This window comes from Telopea speciosissima, chromosome 8 (genome assembly GCF_018873765.1).
Source record: "Telopea speciosissima isolate NSW1024214 ecotype Mountain lineage chromosome 8, Tspe_v1, whole genome shotgun sequence".
NCBI classification, from domain to species: Eukaryota; Viridiplantae; Streptophyta; class Magnoliopsida; order Proteales; family Proteaceae; genus Telopea; species Telopea speciosissima.
In genome coordinates, this window is record NC_057923.1 from 53,758,820 (window position 1) to 53,783,631 (window position 24,812).

General features: G+C 45.6%; 2 protein-coding genes and 1 pseudogene across 2 annotated transcripts; all 3 read right to left on the minus strand.

The window, feature by feature from the left end:
• Window positions 1-15,055: 15,055 nt before the first annotated feature.
• LOC122672441 (chalcone synthase 2-like) lies at window positions 15,056-16,245 on the minus strand. The gene has a single exon (XM_043869915.1). The coding sequence runs from the start codon at window positions 16,229-16,231 to the stop codon at window positions 15,056-15,058; it is 1,176 nt and encodes a 391-aa protein (XP_043725850.1). The 5' UTR covers window positions 16,232-16,245.
• A 3,488-nt stretch (window positions 16,246-19,733) lies between these two features.
• LOC122671925 lies at window positions 19,734-20,912 on the minus strand (annotated as a pseudogene).
• Window positions 20,913-24,038: 3,126 nt separating this feature from the next.
• On the minus strand, window positions 24,039-24,428 carry LOC122672442 (uncharacterized mitochondrial protein AtMg00820-like). Its single transcript, XM_043869916.1, has one exon. The coding sequence runs from the start codon at window positions 24,426-24,428 to the stop codon at window positions 24,039-24,041; it is 390 nt and encodes a 129-aa protein (XP_043725851.1).
• Between the last annotated feature and the right edge of the window lie 384 nt (window positions 24,429-24,812).

A 24,812-nucleotide genomic window follows, 5' to 3' on the forward strand; every position in this document is an offset into this window, starting at 1 on the left:
TGGTCGCCCTAAGAGGCCGTTGAAGGACACCACGGACTTGACTACCATGAAATTCACCATGATGGTTACTTGTTGAGGGTGTACCCCGAAGGTGACGGGTAGCTCTATGGTACCTCTGATGGAGGCGGTGGCACCTGAGAATCCATGGAGATAAGTGGGCTCTGGTTTGAGCTGGTCGTCCCTGAACCCGAACTGTCGATAGGCGTCCAAGGAGAGTACGTCAACAGACGCCCCTGTGTCTATCAGTACCCTGTGTACAGGTCGATTAGCTACCTCCACCTGTACTACCAGGGCATCTTCATGCGGGAAGTTTAGTCCTTCCAGGTCTTCATCCGAGAAGGAGATCACCGCCTCGGTCTTGGCTATCTTGCTGGGCTTCTCTGCCACTCCCACGAACCTGGCATGAGCTTTAGCTTTTCTGGTGGACTCTTGCCCCGGTCCTCCAAGTATGGTGAGGATAGGAGGTCCCTTGGTGCCACTAGGTTCTGTTGCATCTCTCCGCTCTTCTGGGCGGTCTCTCTCTCGATCTGGTCTTCTTTCCTCTCGTCTCGGTTCCACTCTATCTCCGTCGCGACCTCTATCTCCTTGGCCTGAGCGGTTGTCACGTCTCCCCTTCACATACTTGTTCAAGCTTCCTACTCTTACCAGTTGTTCTATCTCTCTCTTCAATTGATAGCACTCCTCTGTGTCGTGCCCATTCTCTTTGTGGAAGAGGCAATATTTGTTAGGGTTTCGCTTCTCTGGTCCTGCTAGCATGGTTCGTGGCCAATGGAGTAGGTCACGGTCCTGGATCTGCATGAGTATCTGGGACCTGGTGGTGTTCAGTGGTGTGAACTTGGGGGTGCTTGCCCTCTCACTCCTCTCTGGGCGGCGGTCTGTCCTCCTAGATGGGCGGTCGCTCTTCTCTTGTCGGTGCTCTGTCCTCAACCTCTTACCCTCTTTGCGGTCATCAGGTGCTGACCTCTTGTTGTCCTGTGGCTTGGCCTCGATTACTTTCGTTCTAGCTTGTAGTACCTCGGCCATATTTGCAAACTCGTTGCACCGCTCCAAGAGCTCTTTCATAGTCCTGGCCTCATGACGTGCTAGGTCCTTGATCAGGTCCAAGTCCCTAATACCTCCTGCTAGGGCTGCATGCTGTGTCTGGTCATCCAAGTCTTGAACCTCCAGGGACTCTTTGGTTGAACCTGGTAACGTATTCCCTGAGAGATTCCCCAGGATTTTGTACCACGTTCAGTAGATTGACGGTGGTCTTCTTCTGCTTGACGCTGCTTTGGAAGCGGGTGATGAACTGTTCGCATAGCTCTGCGAACGAGCCTATAGATCTCGGTCGTAGCCTGGAGAACCATGATGTGGCTGCTCACTTGAGGGATGCCGGGAATGCCCGACAGGAGACCACGTCCGACCCCCCATACAGCGTCATCATGCCATTAAAGTAGTTGATGTGGTCATTGGGGTCAGTGGTACCACTGTAGAGTTCAAAGGTGGGTAGTCGAAACCTGGAAGGTAGTGTGGCTGACATGATCTCTGCCGAGAATGGGTGTTGTCCAGGTATGGAATGCGTCTCGCCTTTGGTCTGCTTCTTCAACCCTTCCAGCTTCTCATCCAGGTCGCGGAGTCTTTGATCGAGCTCCTCGTCCCGTGTCTGTCCTCCACTCCTGGCTGGACGTTCGCTGCGACCCCATTCACGCTCTCTCCTGGATGTCCCCTCCTGCCTTGAGTGTTGGCTGGATGGGGAATGGTCACGCCGTGATGAACCCTGTCATGAAGGTGAGGGGCTTTCTTCTCTGTAGGTCCGGCTTCATTGTGGTATGTGACCTTCTTCCAGTAGTCCGTCAAACATAGACCTCCGGACCGATCTCTGCGGGCTAGACACCCTCGCCCTGGGTGTTGGCGTCCTCCCACGTTCTGACCATGGCGAAAGGTCTTTTGTTCTCCTGGGATGCTGGGAAGGCTCCCCCCGCTGCGGAGTGGGGGTTGCCTGTCGCGCAAGCCTCTCTGATCTCATGCCCCTGGGAGATGATCTCCTAGGGTTCGGCTCTTGTCGAGGTACGGACTCCACCCTTGCTGATGGTGAAGTCCTTCGACGGTGAGACGTCGCACGCTGTGTCAAGTATTCTCGAAAGAGTCGTTGTTCATCAAGGATCTGTCGTTGCAGGTCGTTGATCTGACCCACAGTGGCCGGAGCATTGGGGTCAGGTGTCACCTCCACCCCCACATCGTCGGCCCCGTCATTGTTGGGCTCGTCGACCACGAACTGGTCATTAAGGGGGATCTCTTCCTCCAGAGGGACATGGTCCTGGTCGTTGGCTCTGCGGCGAGGGCACTCTGGGGGTGGTGATCCATTCCTTGCTCCGTTGTTGGTGGTGGTAGTCTTCCTTCGTGCCATTGAATGAGTATGGAAGCAAGCTAGTAGCTGTAATGGCTAGCGTCGTTCCCACAGACGACGCCAATCTATTGCGTCAAGAAATCGTCGAACGGTCCTGCGAGTGCCGTCACCTGCAAGTGGACCAAGGGGTCAATAGAGAGAACCGGTGTGGTCCCAGCTTGGGGCTCTCCGATGCCAAAGTTAGATCTCTTGGCGCAAACAGATGAATAGTGATTATTCAATATGAGATTAGATGTCTCCTAATGGGGTTGTGTACCTTGCCTTTTATAGTAGCGTATGGCGGTGTGGAGAGTCCCAGTTTGATGGCGATTGTGCCGTTGAGTGGATAGAGGCCCTGGGTAACGGGGCTCTATCCTGATTGGCCATCTCCCCATGGGAGGGAGTGTCCTGGTGGTATCAAGATCCTTGGTGGATAGATACCCGCGTGTGGTGATAACATCCTTGGTGCTTGAATCCGTCTGGGTGACGTGACCTCTAAGCGGCGGTCTAGAGTCCTGGTGGTGACATGAGTCTTAGCGATACGATCGGGTCATAGATGGGTAGCCCCCACCTTACGTGCCCATGATGCTGCGTCGGGGTGAGGCCGCGCCTGGATGTGTGGCCGCGCCTGGGTGAGGCCGCGCCCGAGGGGTGTCGCGCCTGGGTGAGGCCGCGCCTGGGTGAGGCATCGCCCTGATGTGTGGCCGCGCCTAGGTGAGGCCGCGCCTGGGTGAGGCAGCGCCTGAGGGGTGGCCGCGCCTCGGTGAGGCCGCGCCCTGATGTGTGGCTGCGCCTAGGTGAGGCCGCGCCCGAGTGGTGGCCGCTCCTGGGTGAGGCCGCGCCTAGGTGAGGCCGCGCCTGGGTGCTGGCCGTGCCTGGGTGCTGGGACCCCGGTTCGTTCCCCTTGGCTATAGAGTGGGTCGTCTGTGACACGTGGCGGTCGTTGATTGGCCCGGTGAATATTGGATGTATCAGTGTGCATTGATGTATTGGATATGTGTTTGGTTGAGTTCGGCATGTGAGATTTTGTGTGCATAAGTATGTGGAGTAAGTTTTTCATGTTCAAAATGGTGTGGGGTCCACTAGGAGCTTAGGTGGCGCTATTACATGGTTTGTTAAAGTGGCCAGTGTTGGATGATGTGGCAAAAATGAAGGCCACATGGCCTTTGAGTAGAGCTGAGCAGGTGTTTATAGTGACGGCAGCACACCTGGGTAGGAAGGGTGCATGGCCTGGGCAGCAACAACGCCCCCATGGCACATTTCACATGGGCGGCACAGGGCCACACAGGCCCATTGTGCATGGGCAGCAGTAGGCCACCAAGGATTATGACTGCCGCAGCAGCAGCAAGGGCACGGCCCTTGCGCGCGTTGGGCAGCAAGGCTGTAGTGTCGCCCATGCACGGGGTTGCGCACATGCCATGCCTTAGAAAAATCTCAAGGCATTTTGGTTACAGAATGCTATTGAAGCATTTTCCGGCAAGAGCCTTTTCATGCAATTATTAAAAGTCAGATACCCCTAAAAGTAAATTTAAAAAATCGGAGGAGCATCATAATAAATATGGAAATCGGAGAGGCGAGGTTATAATTTAAAGAAGTTCTTAGCTTGAAATGGATGATCCAGATTGACCCTTGCAGGTTCAAATGCCAATCCATCAGTCTGCGTGAGAAGTTCTGCGTCTACGCGAGACACCCTATTGTTGCATGCATATGATTTATTAAAATGATTTTTTTGAGATTCTAATGTAAGATCAATGATTGATTGTTCAGAATTGAAATCATGTGCGGTGCTACACAGAATCACTTCCTTGTTCTAAGTTTTGTTTTTTTGTGGTAAATTCCTTGTTCTAATTCAGCACATGCACAATGGTGCATTTTATTATTCTGGGATTATTCCTCTAAAGAGGATCTAGGCTTTTTTATCGTGAGTTAGATCTGATGGTTCCCATGTCACCATCTATTTTGAAGATGCATCTAATGGCCTGAAGTGCTGCCGATTGGCTGGTGACTCTTAGATCGATCACGACTTTAAATTTTGGGCCCCAATATGTCACTAAAAGGTCCTAAATTGATAGTTTTGCCCCTGTACACGGGAATGGGTTTAACTTTGCCTATAAGACTCCAAATGGTTTAAAACATGACTAAATACATTGACATCATGCATGAGAGATATTACAATTATCTAAAATGCAAACAAGCATAAAATGATAAAAATTACCAAAATGCACCTAGAGGGTGAAAAAGCAAAAAATATGAATAAAGACATATTTAAACATCACATTGGTTAAAACATGACTAAATACATTAAAAAAATGCATATGAGGTATTAAAAATATCTAAAATGCAAACTGACACAAAATGCTAAAATTACCATAATGCCTTGGAGGGCAGAAATGTAAAAAATGCATGAAAATGTCGTCTTTTGCTGAAAAACATGTTTATTAATGTTAAAACATTTAAACAAGTGTTAGGAGTCCATCTGGGGACCTAAACAAAGTTTGGATGCAAAATGACCAAAGTGCCCTTAAGGGAAAAATGGTAAAAATTGTCAAAACAGACACTCAATGGTGTTGCAGGAATCAAAAGTGATGTTAATAAACTTAAGATGACATGACATACCAAATAGTATTTCTGAAATGATGGTTTAGGTCCACACTTGGTAAATTATCGAAATGCCCCTGGAAGGCAGAAATAAAATTTTATGTGCAGTTATGATGCATGATGTATAAATATATATATATATGCATTGAAACATTATAAAACACCTTAAAAAATATTAATATGTACATTAAAGCAAGATACTTTGATGGCCTGCATTATGCCAAATTCAAAATGAAGTGAGGAGGTGAAAATACCTGAGGATGACCTCCAACAAGAGTCAAAAGGGAAGAACATTCACGCATAGGTGGAGCTTCGGCTTTATCAGAAGAGCTTGTCAATGAAACTCGGGCAGAACCACGAGTTATCAAACGAACTTTTTTTTTTGGTGAATAAGAGATTCATTACCAAAAGGAGAAAGAAACAAAGACCCAAGAATCAGCCTGAGAATCGGGTACGAGAAAAAAATATAAAAGCTACAACCCGCTTGACAAACCCCAAACCTCAAGAGGAGGGGAAACACAGAACAATAGATAGAGCTACAATCAGATCAAGCTAAAGAGAAACCACCCAAAGAATAACTAAAGGACAAAATGGTCCCAAGCAATGAATCACGAGATTTTAAAGTTGACCTTCTTCCCATTTGGATTATAGGGAGGAATAGGAGGAACCACCCATCTCCTGCTAAAACCACTGCCATCCTCTCTAGGATCTCCCCGAGTACTGGTGACTAAGTCAGAATTTAAGTCCCCCATAGGAGAGTCATTGCCTGGAACTACACCCTTAGAACCTACATCACAATCATTGTGAGCATTGCTCTGGCCCAAACTAACAACAACCCTATCATCGACAAATGATGAAACGGAACCTGAAATCATCAAATTCTTTTAGTGAGAGAGGTCATTAACTTCAGGAGCTCCAGGATCCCATCTCGGAGGAGGTGGCTTAGGCACCCTGGAGCTTCTTCTGCACACACTCGACCCATTCTTTTTTCCATTCATTGACTTCTTCTTTGACTTTTTCTTAGACATTGACCCCAACGAGGAGGGGGGGGGGGAGAGGATGAGACAGATAGATTACCATCATCCGCAAACACCTCTTCCAACACGGAAGTACCTAACTCCACCATCGAGTTAACTTTCCCCACATGGGCATAATAAGAATCGGATATGGGAGGAGGTGGGTCTTCTTGAATCTCACCTTCTTCAATCATAGACCCAACCTCCATAGTGGGCTCCACCCTTAAGTCAATGACTAATTGCATCTTTTCAGCCTCATGCACAAGAGAAGTCCTTGAAAGCCCAGGCCTAGTAGGATTTATGGGGTCCAGCATTGATGAGATTAGAGGACCATTAGAACCGTCCTCCACACCCAATTCAGAGTAAGTACTTAGGATTTCAAAATGATTTTTGTTTGGGGTCAAACTACAAGCGACATGATAAACCCAAAATCATCCCTAACCACTCAGGGATCGCCACGATCCTAGCCCAGGAAGGGGAACCAGCTCAGGACCAGAACCAAACAGGCGAACCAAGGAGAGATTCGACCCACACTGGACTGCCTTGGGCACGGACTGAACCCTGGGTGCGGACTGCTTGGGTGAGAACTGAAGACCCCAGGAGCCAAATACTTCGGGAGGGGACCGAACCCTGGCCTCGGACTGCCTGGGTGCCAATTGAAGACCCCGGGCACAGAGTGAAGCCTAGGCGCGGATTACCTGGGCATGGACTGAAGACCCCGGGCGCCAACTACCCAGGGTGCGGATTGAACCCCGGGTGAGGACCGAACCCTGGGCGCGGACTGCCTGGTAGCGGGCCGAAGACTCCGGGTGCCGACTACCCAGGGAGCGGAGTAAACCTCGAGCATGGACTGAAGACCCCGGGCGCAGACTAAAGACCCCGGGCGCGGGCATCCTGGGTGCAGTCTACCCCAGGGACGAACCCCTTTGGGCGCGGTCTCCATCGAACACGGCGACGACTACCACCATCAGCAAAACAGATCACATCACGAAGGACTCTAGGCCACCGCCTATCAATCACGTAGTCTAAACGGACTCATACTCCGAGAACCTCATCTACCACTTAGATAGGTCTATCCATCCAGGATACCAAGTCTATCATGACACTACGTCTCTCAGGAAGATGACTACCAGGTCTATTGTGACACCACGTTTCACTGGAAGACAACCAGTCAAGGATGAACCCTGCTACTCAGGGACTCTAGCGACTACAAAAGCCACTCTACATCAACTGAGACTCTCCACACTACCATAGTCTACTATAAAAGGGAAGGTACTCTACCCCATCAACCCATCTTGAATACTATTATTCATTTGTTTGCTCAGGAGATCTGACTTTGGCATCGGAGAGTCCTAGGCCGGAACCACACCGGTTCTCCTTTGTCATCCCCTGGTTCTTTTGCAGGTTACAACACTCGAAAGGACCCTTGAACGATTTTCTAACGCAATAGATTGGCGCCGTCTGTGGGAAGGATGCTAGCCATCATATCTACTAGCTTGTTTCTATACCTGTTCAGTAATGGCACCATGAGGCAAGAAGACCGCTCCCTCCACCAACAATGCCCCGAGGGAGGGGAATGGATCACCTCCTCTAGAGGGCTCACGTCACAGGGTCAATGACACATCTCTCACGAGGAAGAGATCCCAGAGAACCACCAGGCTGAGGCAGTTAACCTCAACCCCGAAGCAGCCATCGAAGCCACCGTGGAGCCATCACCTGATCCCAATGCACCGATGACTGTAGGTCAGATCAACAACTTGTAGCCCCAAATCCTTCGTGACCAACAACTCTTCTGTGATTACCTGAGGCAGCGTGCAACATCCCACCATCGTAGGATAGATCCTCGATGGGAGCAGAGCCCTAGGAGGACACCTCCCAGGGGTGACAGGTCAGAGAGGCACACCAGACAGCGGGGAGATCCCTCCCAGCATCTTAGGAGAATAGCAGACCTCCCAATACGGTCAAACCATGGGAGAACACCATCGCATTGATCTATGGTACCCAGTCCAGAAGGCTCAATTAGGAGGTCGGTGTTCCAAGGTCGACTAGGAGGAAGTCACACACCAGGGCAGAGCCAGACCTATCGAGAAGAAAGCCCCTCACGTTCACGCCAGGGGTCATCACGACATGACCATTCGCCATCCCGCCAACACTCAAGATGGGGGAAACTTCAAGGAGAGGTCGAGAGTGAGGTCGCAGTGAACATCCAGCCAGACGTGAGGGACAGTCGCGAGAAGAGGAGCTAGACAAGAGACTCTGAGATTTAGATGAGAAGCTAGAAGGATTGAAGAAGCAGACCAACGACGAGACACCCTCAATACCTGGGCAACATCCATTCTCGGCAGAGATCATGGCAGCCACACTCCCCTCTAGGTTCGGGCTACCCACCTTCGAACTCTACAGTGGTACCACGGACCCCAATGACCACATCAACTACTTCAATAGGATGATGACTTTATATGGGGGATCAGACGTGGTCTCCTGCCGAGCGCTCCCTGCATCCCTCAAGGGTGCAGCTACATCATGGTTTTCCAAACTACGACCGAGGTCAATAAGTTCATCTGCAAAGTTATTTGGACAGTTCGTCACCCGCTTCCAGAGCAGCGTCAAGCAGAAGAGGACCACAGTCAATCTACTAAATGTGGTACAGAACCCTGGGGAGTCCCTTAGGGAGTACGTCACCAGGTTCACCAAGGAGTCCTTGGAGGTAAGAGACTTAGACGACCAGACCCAACATGCAGCCTTGGCTGGGGGTATCAGAGACCTGGACTTGATTAAGGACCTGGCGCGACATGAGACCAGGACCATGAAGGAGCGTCTGGAGAGGTGTAACGAGTTTGCCAAAATGGCTGAGGCACTACAGGCTCGGAAGAAGGTGATTGATACCAAGCTACAGGATAACAAGTGATCAGCGTCGGACGACTGTAAAGAAAGCAAGAGGTTGAGGTCCGAGGACAACCGCCAATGACCGCGGATAAGAGACCACGGCTAAAAGACTACGACCAAGATGCCACAGCCAAAGGGCTATGGTCGTCATCAATGGGCATCACCTATCAAAAAAAAAAAAAAAGAGTGGCCACGACCAAGAGACCACAGCCAAAGGCCATGGCTTATGGGCATCAACCCCTTAGGCAAAGAGTGAAAAAAAACAAAAAAAATTTCATGAGTGGGCACCATCCATCAATGGACACCGCCCAAAAGTAAAAGATAAAGGCAGGAAACAAAAAAAGAGAGAGAGAGAAGGAAAGGACAACGCATACCAGGCATGGTCCAAAGCATAGACTGGGCGTGGATCGGAGCCTCGGGCGCCGATCGAAGCTTGGATGCGGACCAGAGCTGGGGCACGGATCGAAAGCTCGGGTATCGATCGAAGCTTAGACGTTGATCGGAGCCGGGGGCGGATCGAAAGCTCAGGCGCCGATCGAAGATTGGGCGGGAATCAAAGCTCTGGCGTGGATTGAAGCATTGGGCGAGGATCGAAGCTTGGGCGTGGATCGAAGCACTGGGCATAGATCGAAAGCTTGGACGTAGATCGAGGCCCAGGCGCGGATTGAGACTTGGCCACAGATCAAGGGTCAAGCGTTGTTGAGCACAGGAGCGGTCGGGTACAAGCGTAGACAAAGCTTGGGCACACACCTAGGAAGACGAACAAGGGTCGAGGCACAAGTGATAAAAGCATAGCACAATGGGCAAGACCGTGCGCACGATGCTAAGTAAGCCACCAAGGCAAGGCTAATAGCCAAATGGAATCAAGCAAACAAGTAGAGGACACTACTGTTCATTGTGACCCAGGAACAAATACATGGGGGGCACAATGAATAGCAACCAAGCTCAAAGCCCAAGCAAAAGTGGAAGATGCAAAAAAGCAAAAAGTGGAAAAGCAAGAGAGAAAAAAAAGATAAATAAGAAGGGGGTCTTTGGCCACAGCCAAGGACCGCGATCGACAAGCCATGGGCATGGATGTGGATCGAGGTCCAAGGTCCGAGGTCAAAGTTCGAGAAGGTTCAAGGTTCGAGGATCGAGGTCCAAGGTCCAAGATCAAAGTTCACAAAGGTTTGAGGTTCGAGGATCGAGGTCTGAGATCCAAGATCAAAGTTCAAGAAGGTTCAAGGTTCGAGGTTCAAGGATCGAGGTCTGAGGTCCAAGGTCAGAGTTTACGAAGGTTCGAGGTTCGAGGATCGAGGTCCGAAGTCCAAGGTCAGAGTTCACGAAGGTTCAAAAAAAAAAGGGGGGGAAGTATGAGACGTCATATTTGTGACGAGTTTGAGGTTTAGAGGCAGAGTCTGGGAAGTTCGTGGAGTTCGAGATGGTTCGAATACCAAGGTGTACTGCCACCAAGGCTTGTTGGCCACCAAGGTCCGTAGATCACCAAGGCGTAATGCCACCAAGGCCCGTTGGCCATCAAGGTCTGTTGACCAACAAGGCGTAATGCCACCAAGGCCCGTTGGCCACCAAGGCGCAATGCCACCAAGGCCCGTTGGCCATCAAGGTCCGTAGACCACCAAGGCATAATGCCACCAAGGCCCGTTGGCCACCAAGGTCCATAGACCACCAAGGCATACTGCCACCAAGGCCCGTTGGCCACCAAGGTCCGTAGACCACCAAGGCGCAATGCCACTAAGGTCCGTAGACCACCAAGGTCCATAGACCACTAAGGCCTGTTGGCCACCAAGGGCTGAAGACTACCAGGGTACAAGGCCACCAAGGTCCATAGACCACCAAGGCTTGAAGCCACCAAGGTTCGACAACCACCAAGGCTCAAAGCAAAAATGCAAAGTCTACTCTCTTGAGCACTCCGTTCCAAGAGAGTGGGGGGCAAATGATAAACCCAAAATCACCCCTGACTACTTAGGGATCGCCACGTGTCCTAGCCCAAGAAGGGGGACCAGCTCAGGACCAGAACCAAACAGGCGAACCAAGGAGAGATTCGAACCACATCGGATTGCTTTGGGCGTGAATTGAACCCCGGACGCTGACTGCTTGGGCGCGGACTGAAGACCCCGGGCGCCAACTACCCTGGGTGCAGACTGAACCCCGGGCACGGACCGAACCATGGGTGTGGACTGAGGATCCCAGGCGCCGGCTACCCCGAGAGTGGATTGCCTGGGCACGGACTGAAGACCCCAGGCGCTAACTACCCTGGGAGAGAACTGAACCCCGGGAGCGGATTGAACCCTAGCTGCGGACTGCCTGGGCGTTGACCTAAGACCCCGTGCATCGACTACCCTGGGCGAGGATTGCCTGGGCGCGGACTGAAGGCCCCGGGCGCCAACTTCCCCTGGCTCTGATTGAAGACCTCGGTCGCGGTCATCCTGGGCGTAGTCTACCCCAGGGATGAACCCCTTTGGGCATGGTCTCCATTGAACACGGCAACAACTACCATCATCAGCAAAACAGATCACATCACGAAGGACTCTAGGCCACCGCTTATCAATCACGTAGTCTAAATGGACTCATACTCCGAGAACCTCATCTACCACGTAGATAGGTCTATCCATCAAGGATACCAAGTCTATCATGACACTACGTCTCTCAGGAAGACGACTACCAGGTTTATCGTGACACCAAATTTCACGGGAAGACAACCAGTCAAGGATGAACCCTGCTACTCAGGGACTCTATCGACTATAAAGGCCACTCTACATCAATTGGGACTCTTCACACCGCCACACTCTACTATAAAAGGGAAGGTACCCTACCCCATCAGCCCATCTTGAATACTATTATTCATTTGTTTGCTCAGGAGATCTGACTTTGGCATCGGAGAGTCCTAGGCCAGAACCACACCGGTTGTCCTTTGTCATCCCCTGGTTCTTTTGCAGGTTACGGCACTCGAAAGGATCCTTGAACGATTTTCTGACGCAACACGACAGTTGTGTTGGAACAAAGCAGCAGAGTGGATGAAAGCTTAGAGTGTGCTAAGTTCAGACCTGCATGCACTGTAGTAGAGGGAGCCTCAAGAAAAGGGCCTGAAGCAGTGGTGGCAGGGACCTCGGGCATTGAAGAGGGGAGGTCAGCGGAGGAGACACCCTCCATGGTCGGACCTTGCATCCCTTCCGGCTAGGGCTGAGATCCAAACCTTAGGTTCTAACTCAATTACCAATAGGCTGGATTGAGTTATGACCCGATCTTCTGCCATTCTAGGAGCCTGAACGACAAGTCATTTGACCTACAATGACCTTGCCACAATGAACAGCTGAGTGGCCAAAGGAGCAGCACGTCTCACATCTTGGAGGCAACCATTCAAAGTAAACTTCTTGTTCAAAGTTGGTACCTCCCTCAGGGCAAACAGTAATGGACTATAGGAGCTCCGTCATGGCTTTTATCTGGACACAAATCCGAGCGTATGAGAGACGATCTTTTGAGAGGGTGATGTTATCAGAATACAAAGGTACACCAAGAGCACTACCTATCAAGCTGAGACCAGCAGAGGTCCAGAGGTGGAATGGAAGCGTAGAGAGGCATACCCAAACAGGGATGGATTTTACTCCATCTCCTTCAGAGGCAAATCGGGTTTCCACGGTCTAACAATCAGAGGTCTCCTTGCCAAACTCCAAGGTCCTTCTTCCAAGACTTTGATCTTATCTTCATCGAGGCTGAATTGGAATATAAGGTAGCCGTTATCTAATGCATTGATGACGACGTACTCAGACAAGCGCCACAGCTTCGGAAGGGTGGATTTGATGAATTCAAAGGATGGCTTGCGACCTACAAAGAATCCCACCACTGCCTTGCTCCACAGATGGAGATCCTTGTTCACAACACTCGCATCCTTATATCGCCATGAAGCATTCCTCGAGCAATTTTCATCCATATGGCGAACAAGGTCAAATTTTTCTGGGAAAGTAGCAAAAAATGCTCATTAAGTGTGCGAAACCCAAAAAGATTCTTTGCACCAATCAAGGCCCAAATGAAATTGGATTTGAACAAAATTTTATGCACATGCTCAAAATAGCTAAATATGATCCAAAAAGTTTTTTTTTTCAACTTTCCCCCTCCCTTCAAATCCGTTCCTCCTTTTTATTTCCCATTTCTAGCGCTAATCTGCCTTGTTGTTCCCATATTACCCTTGTATTACTACATCATTCTCTTAAACCATACTTTGATCTTTTGGGCCAAAGGTGAACCCCTTGGTCCTTAGACCCCTTGTTGTTCATTTTGAGCCAAATAAATCCAATTACTAAATTAACTAATAGGACCCCCATTGACTATAACTAAGCTATAGTAAAATCTATAAATCCCAATTAATTCAAATGAAAACGTGAATTATTACTTAATTACATATTTTTAAAATAAATCTTAAACAAATTAAATACTATGCTATCTATAAAATTATTTAAAATTCTAAGGTCTCACATTCAGGTAAACATACCCATCCATGGGTACCATTGAAGTGTCAACATCTGGTAGTACGAACAAGTGCTTTATAAATTTAATTGGGTACGAGGTATCACAACCCTTGTGTGCTGCGGTGCAGAGAACATCGCCCCATTTTTTTACCTATAAAACTTTAGAAAGACGAAAATTTCTGTCTCTAATGAACAAAATTCCAGAATTTAGATAGAAAATTCTGTCTCTAAAATAAACATTATAGTGATGGTAAAAAATAGGGGTGTAAGTTTGGCCCTATCAGCCCGAGCCCACCCTAAGCCTGAACAGGGCCCGGGCTGGATTTTTCAACCATTAGGGTGGGTAGAGTTGTAATTTTAAGGCCCGAGGTCATGGTCGGGCTGGGACAGGGTTGAGGCCTCGGGCTAAGCCCAGGCCGGCCCGACCCTGTGTTAGGTTATGCTTTACAATTTATTGATTATATTTTGCAATTTTTGTTTAGTATCTAATTATCTATCGAACAAAAGTATTTAGATTTTAAGATTAGGCTAAGTTTTCTAACCAAAAGAAAAGTCTAATAGTCGATTGAGTATTAAACAAACCAATACCCAATCACATGAGACTTGTTAATCAGGGCCAACCAAGCCCTAGAAAAAATCAGGGTCAATCTGGGCTAACCTGGCCCAACCCGGCCCGATTAGAATCAATCAAGGTCGGGTTGAGCTCGACAGGGTTGGGACTGAGTTGAGATATCTCAACCCAACCTAGGGCCAGGTTGGGCTTGGGTTGAGCTAAGAGGACTCAGGGTTGGGATAAGGGTTTACAAAACCCAGCCCAACCGGCCCTGCCTCACTCCTAGTAAAAAACCATCCCTAATTTAGTTTTTTTTTGCGGCGGTTAATAACTGTGCCTAAAAGTAAATTGTCCCTCAAAAACCTATTAGGAACGGTTGGTTTTCAAATGTCGCTAGCATTTGGGACGCTTCTTATGGAGATAGAATAGGCAAGACAATTATTTTCGTCCCAAAAAAGCTTTAGCAATTGAAAATTCACATTAGGTCAATTTTTTTTTCATTCCCAAAAGCCCAATGTTTTATGGTAGAAGAAAATCAACACTATAAGAATCCAGCTACTTATAGTTAACCATGGCCTTGTCAAGCTTGCAACATATACGATCCGTCCCCACCTGATAATTATTCAAGTATGGAACTGGCCTTTCCATTTAAGATCCATCAATCCCAAATCAAAGATGCATTTGTTAAATTCATCTGCCGCCACTTGGTAAATCATAGATCCTCCCAACTTCTCTCTTTGAAACCGGATCGAATTAAAGTCTCCTAAGATCACCCATGAGACATTAATATGACTGGCCATCAAAGAAAGAACAAACCAAAGAGCTTGTCTACCATCCAAAGAGTTCACCCCATAGACACTATAATTGAAAAATGCAGTCCAACATCTATGTGTTCTTTTAATAAATTTTGACTTAGTATTTTATCAAACGAAGCATAAACAAATACAAAAATAGTAACTTTATTAGGTAAGAGGGCCTTCGGCCCTTACTAAAAAATAAATGCAAAAAACCAAAATCAGATAAACGAGCTTGTCCCCCCCCCCCTCCCCCGCATGTTAATGGAAAGAACTCAAGGGACCAAACAACCAAAGCAATGAAGGCACAAAAAATAGATCCATACAGAATACCCCATAGAACAGAGTGTAACCACAATCAACATAAATTGGTATGATCATCAAGGCTGGGTTATGCTACGCAAGATGATTGTCTCCACAGTTAGACCTGGTCCAAACCCTAATAGCACACCCCAATCAAACCCTTCTCCAGTTGTGGCTTTCCCTTCCTTCATAGACTTGTTCCTCATCTCATCCAAAATGAACATCACAGTGGGGCTTGACATATTACCATATTCGCTCAACACTTTTCTTGATGCCTTGAGTTTCTCCTCCTCCAAACCAAGGGTCCCTTCAATCAGGTCCAAAATCGCCGGCCCACTAGGGTGAGACACCCAAAAAATGGAGTTCCAATCACTAATACCAATCTTGCTGAATGCTTCCTCCAAGCATTTTCCGATGTTCCCAGAAATAGTTTTGGCTACATCCTTGGATAAGCTGATTGAAAGACCCGTTTGACGTAAATGACCTTCAACCATATCATCCGAGTCTGGGAGAATTCGAGAACCTGCTGAGAAGAGTTGGAACATTGGGCGCTCAATTGATGTGTCGGGGTCTGCACCAACTATTAAAGCTGCAGCGCCATCTGCAAAGATTGCCTGCCCAAGTAAGGTGTGGAAGTCGGTCTCGGTAGGTCCCTTGAAGCCACTAACTGAGTTTAACTCCGAGCAAACAACGAGGACACGCGCACCTTTATTGTTCTCAGCAAGGTCTTTGGCAACACGGAGGACACTGCCACCACCGTAGCAGCCTAGATGATACATCATCACACGTTTGACGGTGGGTGAAAGGCCAAGGAGCTTGATGAGTTGGAAGTCGGCACCAGGCGCATCAACACCAGAAATGGTAGTGAATACAATGTGGGTGATCTTTGATTTGGGCTGCCCCCACTCATTGATGGCTTTTAAGGCTGCTTCTTTAGCCAACTTAGGAACCTGAACAACCATAATATCTTGGCGTGCATCAAGTGTTGGAGCCATGGGGTTGTAGAAGTCGGGGTTCTGCTCGATCATTTCCTCAGTCATGTAGAGATGACGTTTTATAATTGTAGATCTGTCACAGATTCGCTTGAACTTCTCCTTCAATCCAGTCATATGCTCACTCTTTGTGGATCTGAAGTAGAAATCTGGGAAATCAGGTTGATACACATAGTTGGATGGATTTGCTGTGCCGATGGCCAGCACTGTGGCTGGACCCTGAGTGCACTGCGCTTCATAGATTTCTCCAACTGACCCCATTGCTTGTGTGGATCGATCGATCAATCTAAAGGGTGGGAAAATCTGAAATAGAGAAATGAATTAAGATGGAAGGAAAGCGTATGTATTGAAACTAGCAAGCAATTAATGATGATTCTTGGATGAAATAGCAGGACAGATGGATGGGGTTTTATAGAAGTAGGAAGTTTGAATGGATCCATATGCGCGCAAGGACAAGCAATTCCAAGCTTTGAATTTTATTATAATCACTTAGACTTGGTGGAAGTTGCCTGTTTTGAAACTCCTATTTTGAAAATAAGTCAGAGAAGGCTAGAGTAATAAAACAAATTAATAATTGAGTAAGTTTTAGGGCATCTTAATCAATATTCATGTTAAGCAGTGATTGTGGACCAATTATTCATCTTTGTTTGAATGAGACTCCGTCAGTCACACTGACTTATATATATGGGTTGCTGTTATCAAGAGGATACGTACACTTGAATGGTTGGGGTTTCAAAGAAAACGTCTGGATTCCATCTAAACGGCTGTGAGTCGTTCTCGTACATTCATGTACGTGAATGTGAACATGCCTCCAATGTTTTGTATCCATCGAGTTACGATTGTGTATAAAAAAATAGGTTAACCAATAAGGGAATTTCCTTTAGAATCTAACAAAAGGTGGAGGGGCATTTATGACATATCACCACCTCATATGAATAGTGATATGTGAGGGAGTGTTCAATTTCACTTTTGAGCTGGTGTCTTACCAAACTTTTTTCCTTTAGGTTATTATGATCTTTTTCCTTTTTTTTTTCTTTTCCTGTTAATATAATGGGGGACTGTTCTTTGTTGGGGAATGTGCGGTTTGCGCCCAAATACAGAGGGGATGAAATGTCCACCCACATGCAAAACTGACCGCCTTACTAATGCAGGCTCAAAATTGCATCTTATTATTTATTTTGGCATATGATTAATTGTTTAATGTAAATGGGCATAGTTTTAGGATTCTTAATTATTTTAGATTTTTATTTGGTTGATGGGTCAGCCCAAGCCCCTGAATAATTTATATAAACCCATAGTAAAGTTAGGGATGTAATTATGTAAATGAATATCTGAAATCCGTTTTCGTATCCGTGTCCGTATCCGTTTAGCTCTATCCAACTCCGTCCGAAAGCTAAACAAATGCGAATACGGATAGGCTATAGCTATCCGAAAAGTTATATTTACATGTAAACGGATAAAATATTCGATCCGTATCCGTGTCCATATCCATTTAGTACTATCTGAATCTGTCCGAAAGCTAATCGGATACGGATGCAGATATAGCACTATCCGAGCCGAATCTAATCCGTTTACATCCCTAAGTAAAGTAGGTCTTAATCTCAATCATAGAAATTTAATTAGATAGGTGGTTGAGATTGGTTAGGGTTTTATTAGTGTAGAGAAGATTCAAAGAAGGAACCTGAAAGTCTCATCGGTGCAGATGTTCTGGCAAAAAGCTCCACTGCCAAGGCAGTCTATTTTTGAGTTTCTGGGAGTTTCTGCTCTTCCCCTTTTTTTTTTTTTTTAATATATTTATCTTTTACTTATTTTTTCTTCTCTTTATATACAAATGATCATTAGCCAAAACAAAAAAAAAAAAACAAAAGCAGTCTATTTATTGTTAGAAGATAGTGCACCGAAAATTATCTTTTGATGATATGATTTGCTCCAAGGGGGTTCCGCTACCTTTTAGATGTGACCTATGTCATGGCGTAGTTGAGTCTGCTTCTCATCTCTTCTTAGACTGTTTTTTATTGGTCTATTTGGAGCAACTTTTGGCGTGCTTTGAGGTGCCATGGATTACTACCAATGTCACTATTATTGAGTTATTTTCAAGGTGGAATCACAAGGCAAGGAATCTTGTTATGAAGGAGGTGTGGCGTGCAGGAATGGTTCTAGTGGCTTATTTTATTTGGCATGAAAGGAATGCCAAGCAGTTTGAGGGGTAAAGCAGACAAATTTGGTATGGTCTTTCATATGGTGTTGAGAGCTCTTAGATAGTAGCTTCCCATGCTTAAGGGTCGTGTCTAAGGGTGTCAAAACCAAGGTTCTAAAACTCGGGTTTCGACTAGGTTTCGATCAGTCAGAAAACAAGTTTGTCTCGGTTTCGACCATATCTTGGTCGAAACTTGAGATTTTCTCCAAGCTAACTCGAACCTTAGTTTCGAGGCCCAGAAGTTGTTTGTTTGCCCTGATTCTTGTTGTGTTGCCTATTTTTGACATTTAAAACTCAATCCATATATGCATTAGTTTCACATAGAGAACATTAAAATATTATTTGTGGTTTTGATCCAAGTTTGATACTGTATATTGTTCGCGGATATGGTATCAAATAAGGTTTGACCGGAACATAATTCTTCAGTATAAATGAGATTTAAGCAATCTTGGATTTGTTAGAAAGCTTTGTTTTGATAGCTTTCCAATAAGTCCAAGATTGCTTAAATCTGATTTATACTGAAGAAGTTAAGTACCGTTCAAACTTAATTTGATGTGCGCGAATACTGTCAAAATCAGGGCTGGGTTGAGCTCGACAGGGTTGGGCTTAGGTTGGGCTAAGAGGACTAAGGGTTGGGCTAGGGTTTTAAAAAACCCAGCCCAACCCGGCCTTATCTCACTCCTAGTAAAAAACCATCCCTAATTTAGTTTTTTCGCGACGGTTAATAACTGTGGCTACAAAAAACTTGTCCCTCATAAACCTATTAGTAACGGTTGGTTTTCAACTGTCGCTAGCATCTGGGACCCTTCTTATGGCGACAGAATAGGCAAGACAATTATTTTCGTCCCAAAAAAGCTTTAGCGATTGAAAATTCACATTAGGAGAATTTTTTTTTTCCTTCCTAAAACCAAATTTTTTATAGTGGAAGAAAATCAACACTATAAGAATCCAGCTACTTATAGTTAACCCTGGCCTTGTCAAGCTTGCAACATATACGATCTGTCCCCACTTGATCATTATTCAAGTATGTAATTGGCCTTTCCATTTAAGATCCATCAATCCCAAAACAAAGATGCATTTGTTAAATTCATCTACCGCCACTTGGGAAATCATAGATCCTCCCAACTTCTCCCTTTGAAACCGGATCGAATTAAAGTCTCCTAAGATCACGCATGAGACATTAATATGACTGGCCATCAAAGAAAGAACAACCCAAAGAGCTCGTCTATCATCCAAAGAGTTCACCCCATAGACACTGTAATTGAAAAATGCAGTCCAACATCTATGTGTTCTTTCAAAAAATTTTGACTTAGTATTTTATCAAACGAAGCATAAACAAATACAAATATAGTAACTTTATTAGGTAAGAGGGCCTTCGGCCCTAACTAAAAAATAAATGCAAAAAAATCAAAATCACATAAACGAGCTTGTCCCCCCCCCCTCCCCCAAATGTTAATGGAAAGAACTCAAGGGACCAAACAACCAAAGCAATGAAGAAATATAGATCCATACAGAATACCCCATAGAACAGAGTGTAAACACAATCAACATAAATTGGTATGATCTTCAAGCCTGGGTTATGCTACGCAAGATGATTGTCTCCACAGTTAGACTTGGTCCAAACCCTAATAGCACACCCCAATCAAACCCTTCTCCAGTTGTGGCTTTCCCTTCCTTCATAGACTTGTTCCTCATCTCATCCAAAATGAACATCACAGTGGGGCTTGACATATTACCATATTCGCTCAACACTTTTCTTGATGCCTTGAGTTTCTCCTCCTTCAAACCAAGGGTCCCTTCAATTAGGTCCAAAATCGCCGGCCCACCAAGGTGAGACACCCAAAAAATGGAGTTCCAATCACTAATACCAATCTTGCTGAATGCTTCCTCCAAGCATTTTTCGATGTTCCCAAAAATAGTTTTGGCTACATCCTTGGATAAGCTGATTGAAAGACCTGTTTGACGTAAATGGCCTTCAACCATATCATCTGAGTCTGGGAGAATTCGAGTACCCGCTGAGACGAGTTGGAATAGTGGATGCTCAATTTAAGTGTCAGGGTCTGCACCAACTATTAAAGCAGCAGCGCCATCAGCGAAGATTGCCTGCCCAAGTAAGGTGTGGAAGTCGGTCTCGGTAGGTCCCTTGAAGCCACTAACTGAGTTTAACTCCGAGCAAACAACGAGGACACGAGCACCTTTATTGTTCTCAGCAAGGTCTTTGGCTACACGGAGGACACTGCCACCATCGTAGCAGCCTAGATGATACATCATCACACGTTTGACGGTGGGTGAAAGGCCAAGGAGCTTGATGAGTTGGAAGTCGGCACCAGGCGCATCAACACCAGAAATGGTAGTGAATACAATGTGGGTGATCTTTGATTTGGGCTGCCCCCACTCATTGATGGCTTTTAAAGCTGCTTCTTTAGCCAACTTGGGAACCTCAACAACCATAATATCTTGGCGTGCATCAAGTGTTGGAGCCATGGGGTTGTAGAAGTCGGGGTTCTGCTCGATCATTTCCTCAGTCATGTAGAGATGACGTTTTATAATTGTAGATCTGTCACAGATTCGCTTGAACTTCTCCTTCAATCCAGTCATATGCTCACTCTTTGTGGATCTGAAGTAAAAATCTGGGAAATCAGGCTGATAAACACAGTTGGATGGATTTTCTGTGCCGATGGCCAGCACTGTGGCTGGACCCTGAGTGCACTGCGCTTCATAGATTTCTCCAACTGATGATCCCATTGCTTGTGTGGATCGCTGGATCGATCGATCTAAAGGGTGGGAAAATCTGAAATAGAGAAATGAATTAAGATGGAAGGAAAGGGTATGTATTGAAACTAGGAAGCAATAGCAATGATGATTCTTGGATGAAATAGCAAGACAGATGAATGGGGTTTTATAGAAGTAGGAAGTTTGAATGGATCCATATGCGCCCAAGCAATACTTAGAGTTTTGAATTTTATTATAATCACTTAGACTTGGTGGAAGTTGCCTTTTTTTGAAACTACTCCTATTTTGAATGAGACTCCGTCAGTCATACTGACTTACATGGGTTGCTGTTATCAAGTTGATACAGTTGAATGGTCGGGGTTTCAAAGAAAATCTGTGATTTCTTTTGTCGTCATTTGAGACTTCTGCAAAATAAATTAGAAAGAATGGCAAATGAGACAACTGTGAGAGAACGGCATTTAATATATATATGTTTCCCTTGATACTTGATAGCAATGTTTTGAGTTGGGCTGACCGGTTCACCGTGAATGTACGAGAACTGGTTCACAGCCGTTCAGATGGAATCCATCCTGCATCTAATGTTTTGTATTCATCAAGTTACAATTTTGTTTAAAAAAAAAGGTGAACCAATAAGGGAATTTCTTTTGGAAGCTGACAAATGGTAGAGGGGTATTTATGACATATCGCCACCTCATATGAACTGTGATATGTGACAGAGTTTTCAATTTCACTTTTGAGTTGGTGTTTTACCAAACTTTTTTCCTTCAGTTTATTATGATCTATTTTTTTTTTTTTTTTGTTAATATAATAGGAGACTATTCTTCGTTTGGGAATATGCGGCCTCCGCCCAAATACTGAGGGGGTGAAATGACCACCCACCCCTGTGTTAGGGACGCATGCAAAAATGACCACCGTACCTCTGGTCATTTCTGGGGTTACAGGGTATGCAACAGTCATTTCATAAACCCATGTGTCAGGCACAGGGGTGGCGTGCACTGTACGACCTAGTGCCGTTCTCTTTTTCGCTAAAGGGTCATTGCATTAAGGAAATAGAAAGAAATAAGAAAAACAAACCAAGGAAAAGGGCGTAGCCCCTTACAACGAAGGAAACAGCTATAAAGAAACCAACCAGGCAGAGGCGATCACTATACCCGGTCCTACAAAAATCTGTAGCTAGGCAAACCCATAGCATCACGGCCCAGAAGCTCATTAATATGGCTAGGGAAGGTATGGCTATTCAGGGATGTGCCCGTTCTCTTTCCCTTTAAATTATCTAATCTTTGTAAGTACCTTAATAATTTCAACTTTTGTAAATTTTTTTTTTTATTAATTTAAATTTATTTCCCTTTCTTTTATTGTAGAGGTTCCTCATGCTGCAACTGGTGGGTGAAAGTATCTATTCCACATATACATCTTCACTAAACTTATTAGCTTAATAGACTTCCTAACTCTTTAACTTTTACTTTCATGTTTCTCACTGCTGTAGGTGCCAAAGCTAAAAGGATGCATCAAACCAACTCACTGTTGATCTCACTGCTCTAATCACCAAACATTTTATTTATTAATGTGAGAGCCGGATAGAGAGTTTGAATTGGGATGAATCTCACCTTACCCACTTTGTTGGGTACTGATGGTATTTATAAACTTGAATTCAAAGTCTTTGTACACACTGTATCTCATTACAATGGGATAAACCCAATTAGTTACAACAGCCAATATTAGATAAGTGTTGACTAATTCAAATAAAATTGAATATTTGAAATGCCAACGGATCCTTATCCTTAACATCCCCCCTCAAGTGGAAGTTGGTCTTTGAATGATCTTCAACTTGTTCCGGATCATTTCAAAGCGAGAACGTGATAAGGATTTGGTGAAAATATCCACTAGCTGATCGCGAGTGGAGATAAATTTGACTTCAAGCAGGCCTTGTGCAACCAAGTGACAAACGAAGTGAAAATCCACCTCTATGTGTTTGGTGGGTGCATGAAACAATGGATTCACTATGAGATATGTAGCTCCTAAGTTATCACACCATAGTACCGGAGGCTTTGGTTGTGGCACACGAAGTTCTTGTAAGAGGGATTTAGTCTAGACCAGCTCTGCTGTCGCATTAGCAAGCGCTCTATATTTAGATTCTGTTGAAGATCGAGCGATTGTATTTTATTTACAAGCAGACCACGATATTAGGTTGTTGCCAAGAAATATTGCAAACCCACCTGTAGACCATCTGTCATCAGGGCATCCAGCCCAATCAGCATCGCCAAAGGCATTGAAGGTGGGAGATGTAGAGCTGGTGAGAAGAAGGCCATGTGAAACAGTTTCTTTAAGATACCATAGTGTGCGTTTGACTGCTTGCCAATGTTCATCAGTTGGGGTTTGAAGATATTGGCATACTTTGTTAACAGAATATGATATGTCTGGCCTTGTTAATGTGGCGTACTGGAGGGCTCCCATTGTACTACGATATGTTGTTGCATCAACCAATGGCTTCCCTTGACCTTGTGATAACTTGGTATTGATAGCCATAGGTGTATGTACTGGTTTGACACCATCCATGCCAGTCTTTTTGAGAAGATCTGTAATATATTTTTGTTGAGAGAGCACAATACCTTTAGAACATTGAAGCACATCCACGCCAAGGAAATAATGCAACTTCCCCAAATCACGAATGGCAAACTCTTGCTGTAGAGAAGTAATGGTATGATGAAGTAGTGTGGGATTAGAGCCAGTGATGACTATGTCAGCTACGTACACCAACATATAAACACAATGAGAGGCCTGCTTAAGAATAAATAATGAGGTGTCTGTTTTGGATCCTTCAAACCCCAAAGTAAGTAGATAGGCACTCAATCTTTGAAACCAAGCCCTTGGTGCTTGCTTCAAACCATACAACGCCTTATGTAACCGGCATAGATACTGTGGTTTAGTGGGATTAATAAATCCTTGAGGCTGTTTCATATAAACTTCCTCCTTGAGTGTTCCATGTAAGAATGCATTACTTACATCCAATTGGCGCATCTCCCAGTTGTTTACTGTCGCCAAGGATAACACAGTCTGAACTGTAGTAGGCTTTACCACAGGACTAAATGTCTCTGTGTAATCGATACCTTTCTGCTGGTTGTAGCCTTTGGCCACTAATCAGGCCTTGTAGTGCTCAACCATACCATCTGCTTTTCTTTTTATTCGAAACACCCACTTAGATCCAATTACATTCTGATGGGACTGTGGTGGAACTAAACTCCAAGTTCCATTTTTTAACAGTGCATTGAACTCCGTTTCCATAGCTGTCCGCCACTTATCATGTTTGTCAGCCTCTGTGAAACAAGTAGGTTCAACCTCAATGGGCCCTTCTATTAAGTGGGCAGATGGCAAAGGATAACGTGTTGATGGCCTTGGATTGGATCTTAGTTGCATTGGGTGAGTCCTTGTGAGAGGCACTGCAAGTAAATGATTTTGGGCTTGTGCAGATATTGAATCAGGAGGCAAGGAAGGTTGTGGATCTGCAATAACCCCTGCAACATTATTCATAGCATCTGATCCTTGTTCGTTAGTAGATGGGGTAGGGATCACATCAGCATTGGCAATGAGTGGTGAATAACTTAAGTAGGGGAGAGTGGAGGTGGTGAAGGTGTAGTATGTGAAGTCATATCAGATGAAGTGCATGTTGTTTCTTGGATCTGTAACGGACTGGTATCAAAGGTGGATATTGATAACCATGGTTGAGGTGGGATTGAATGTGGTTGTGTGCTTTGAATATGAGTGGCAAAAGGAAAGTGATCCTTAATAAACTGAGCATGGCGAGCAATGTACATGCGGTTTGCTTTTAGGTCCAAACATCTGTAGCCATGATGCAGGAGGACTGAATCCCATAAAAACACAGAGAGTAGAGTGGAGAGAAAACTTATGAGAATT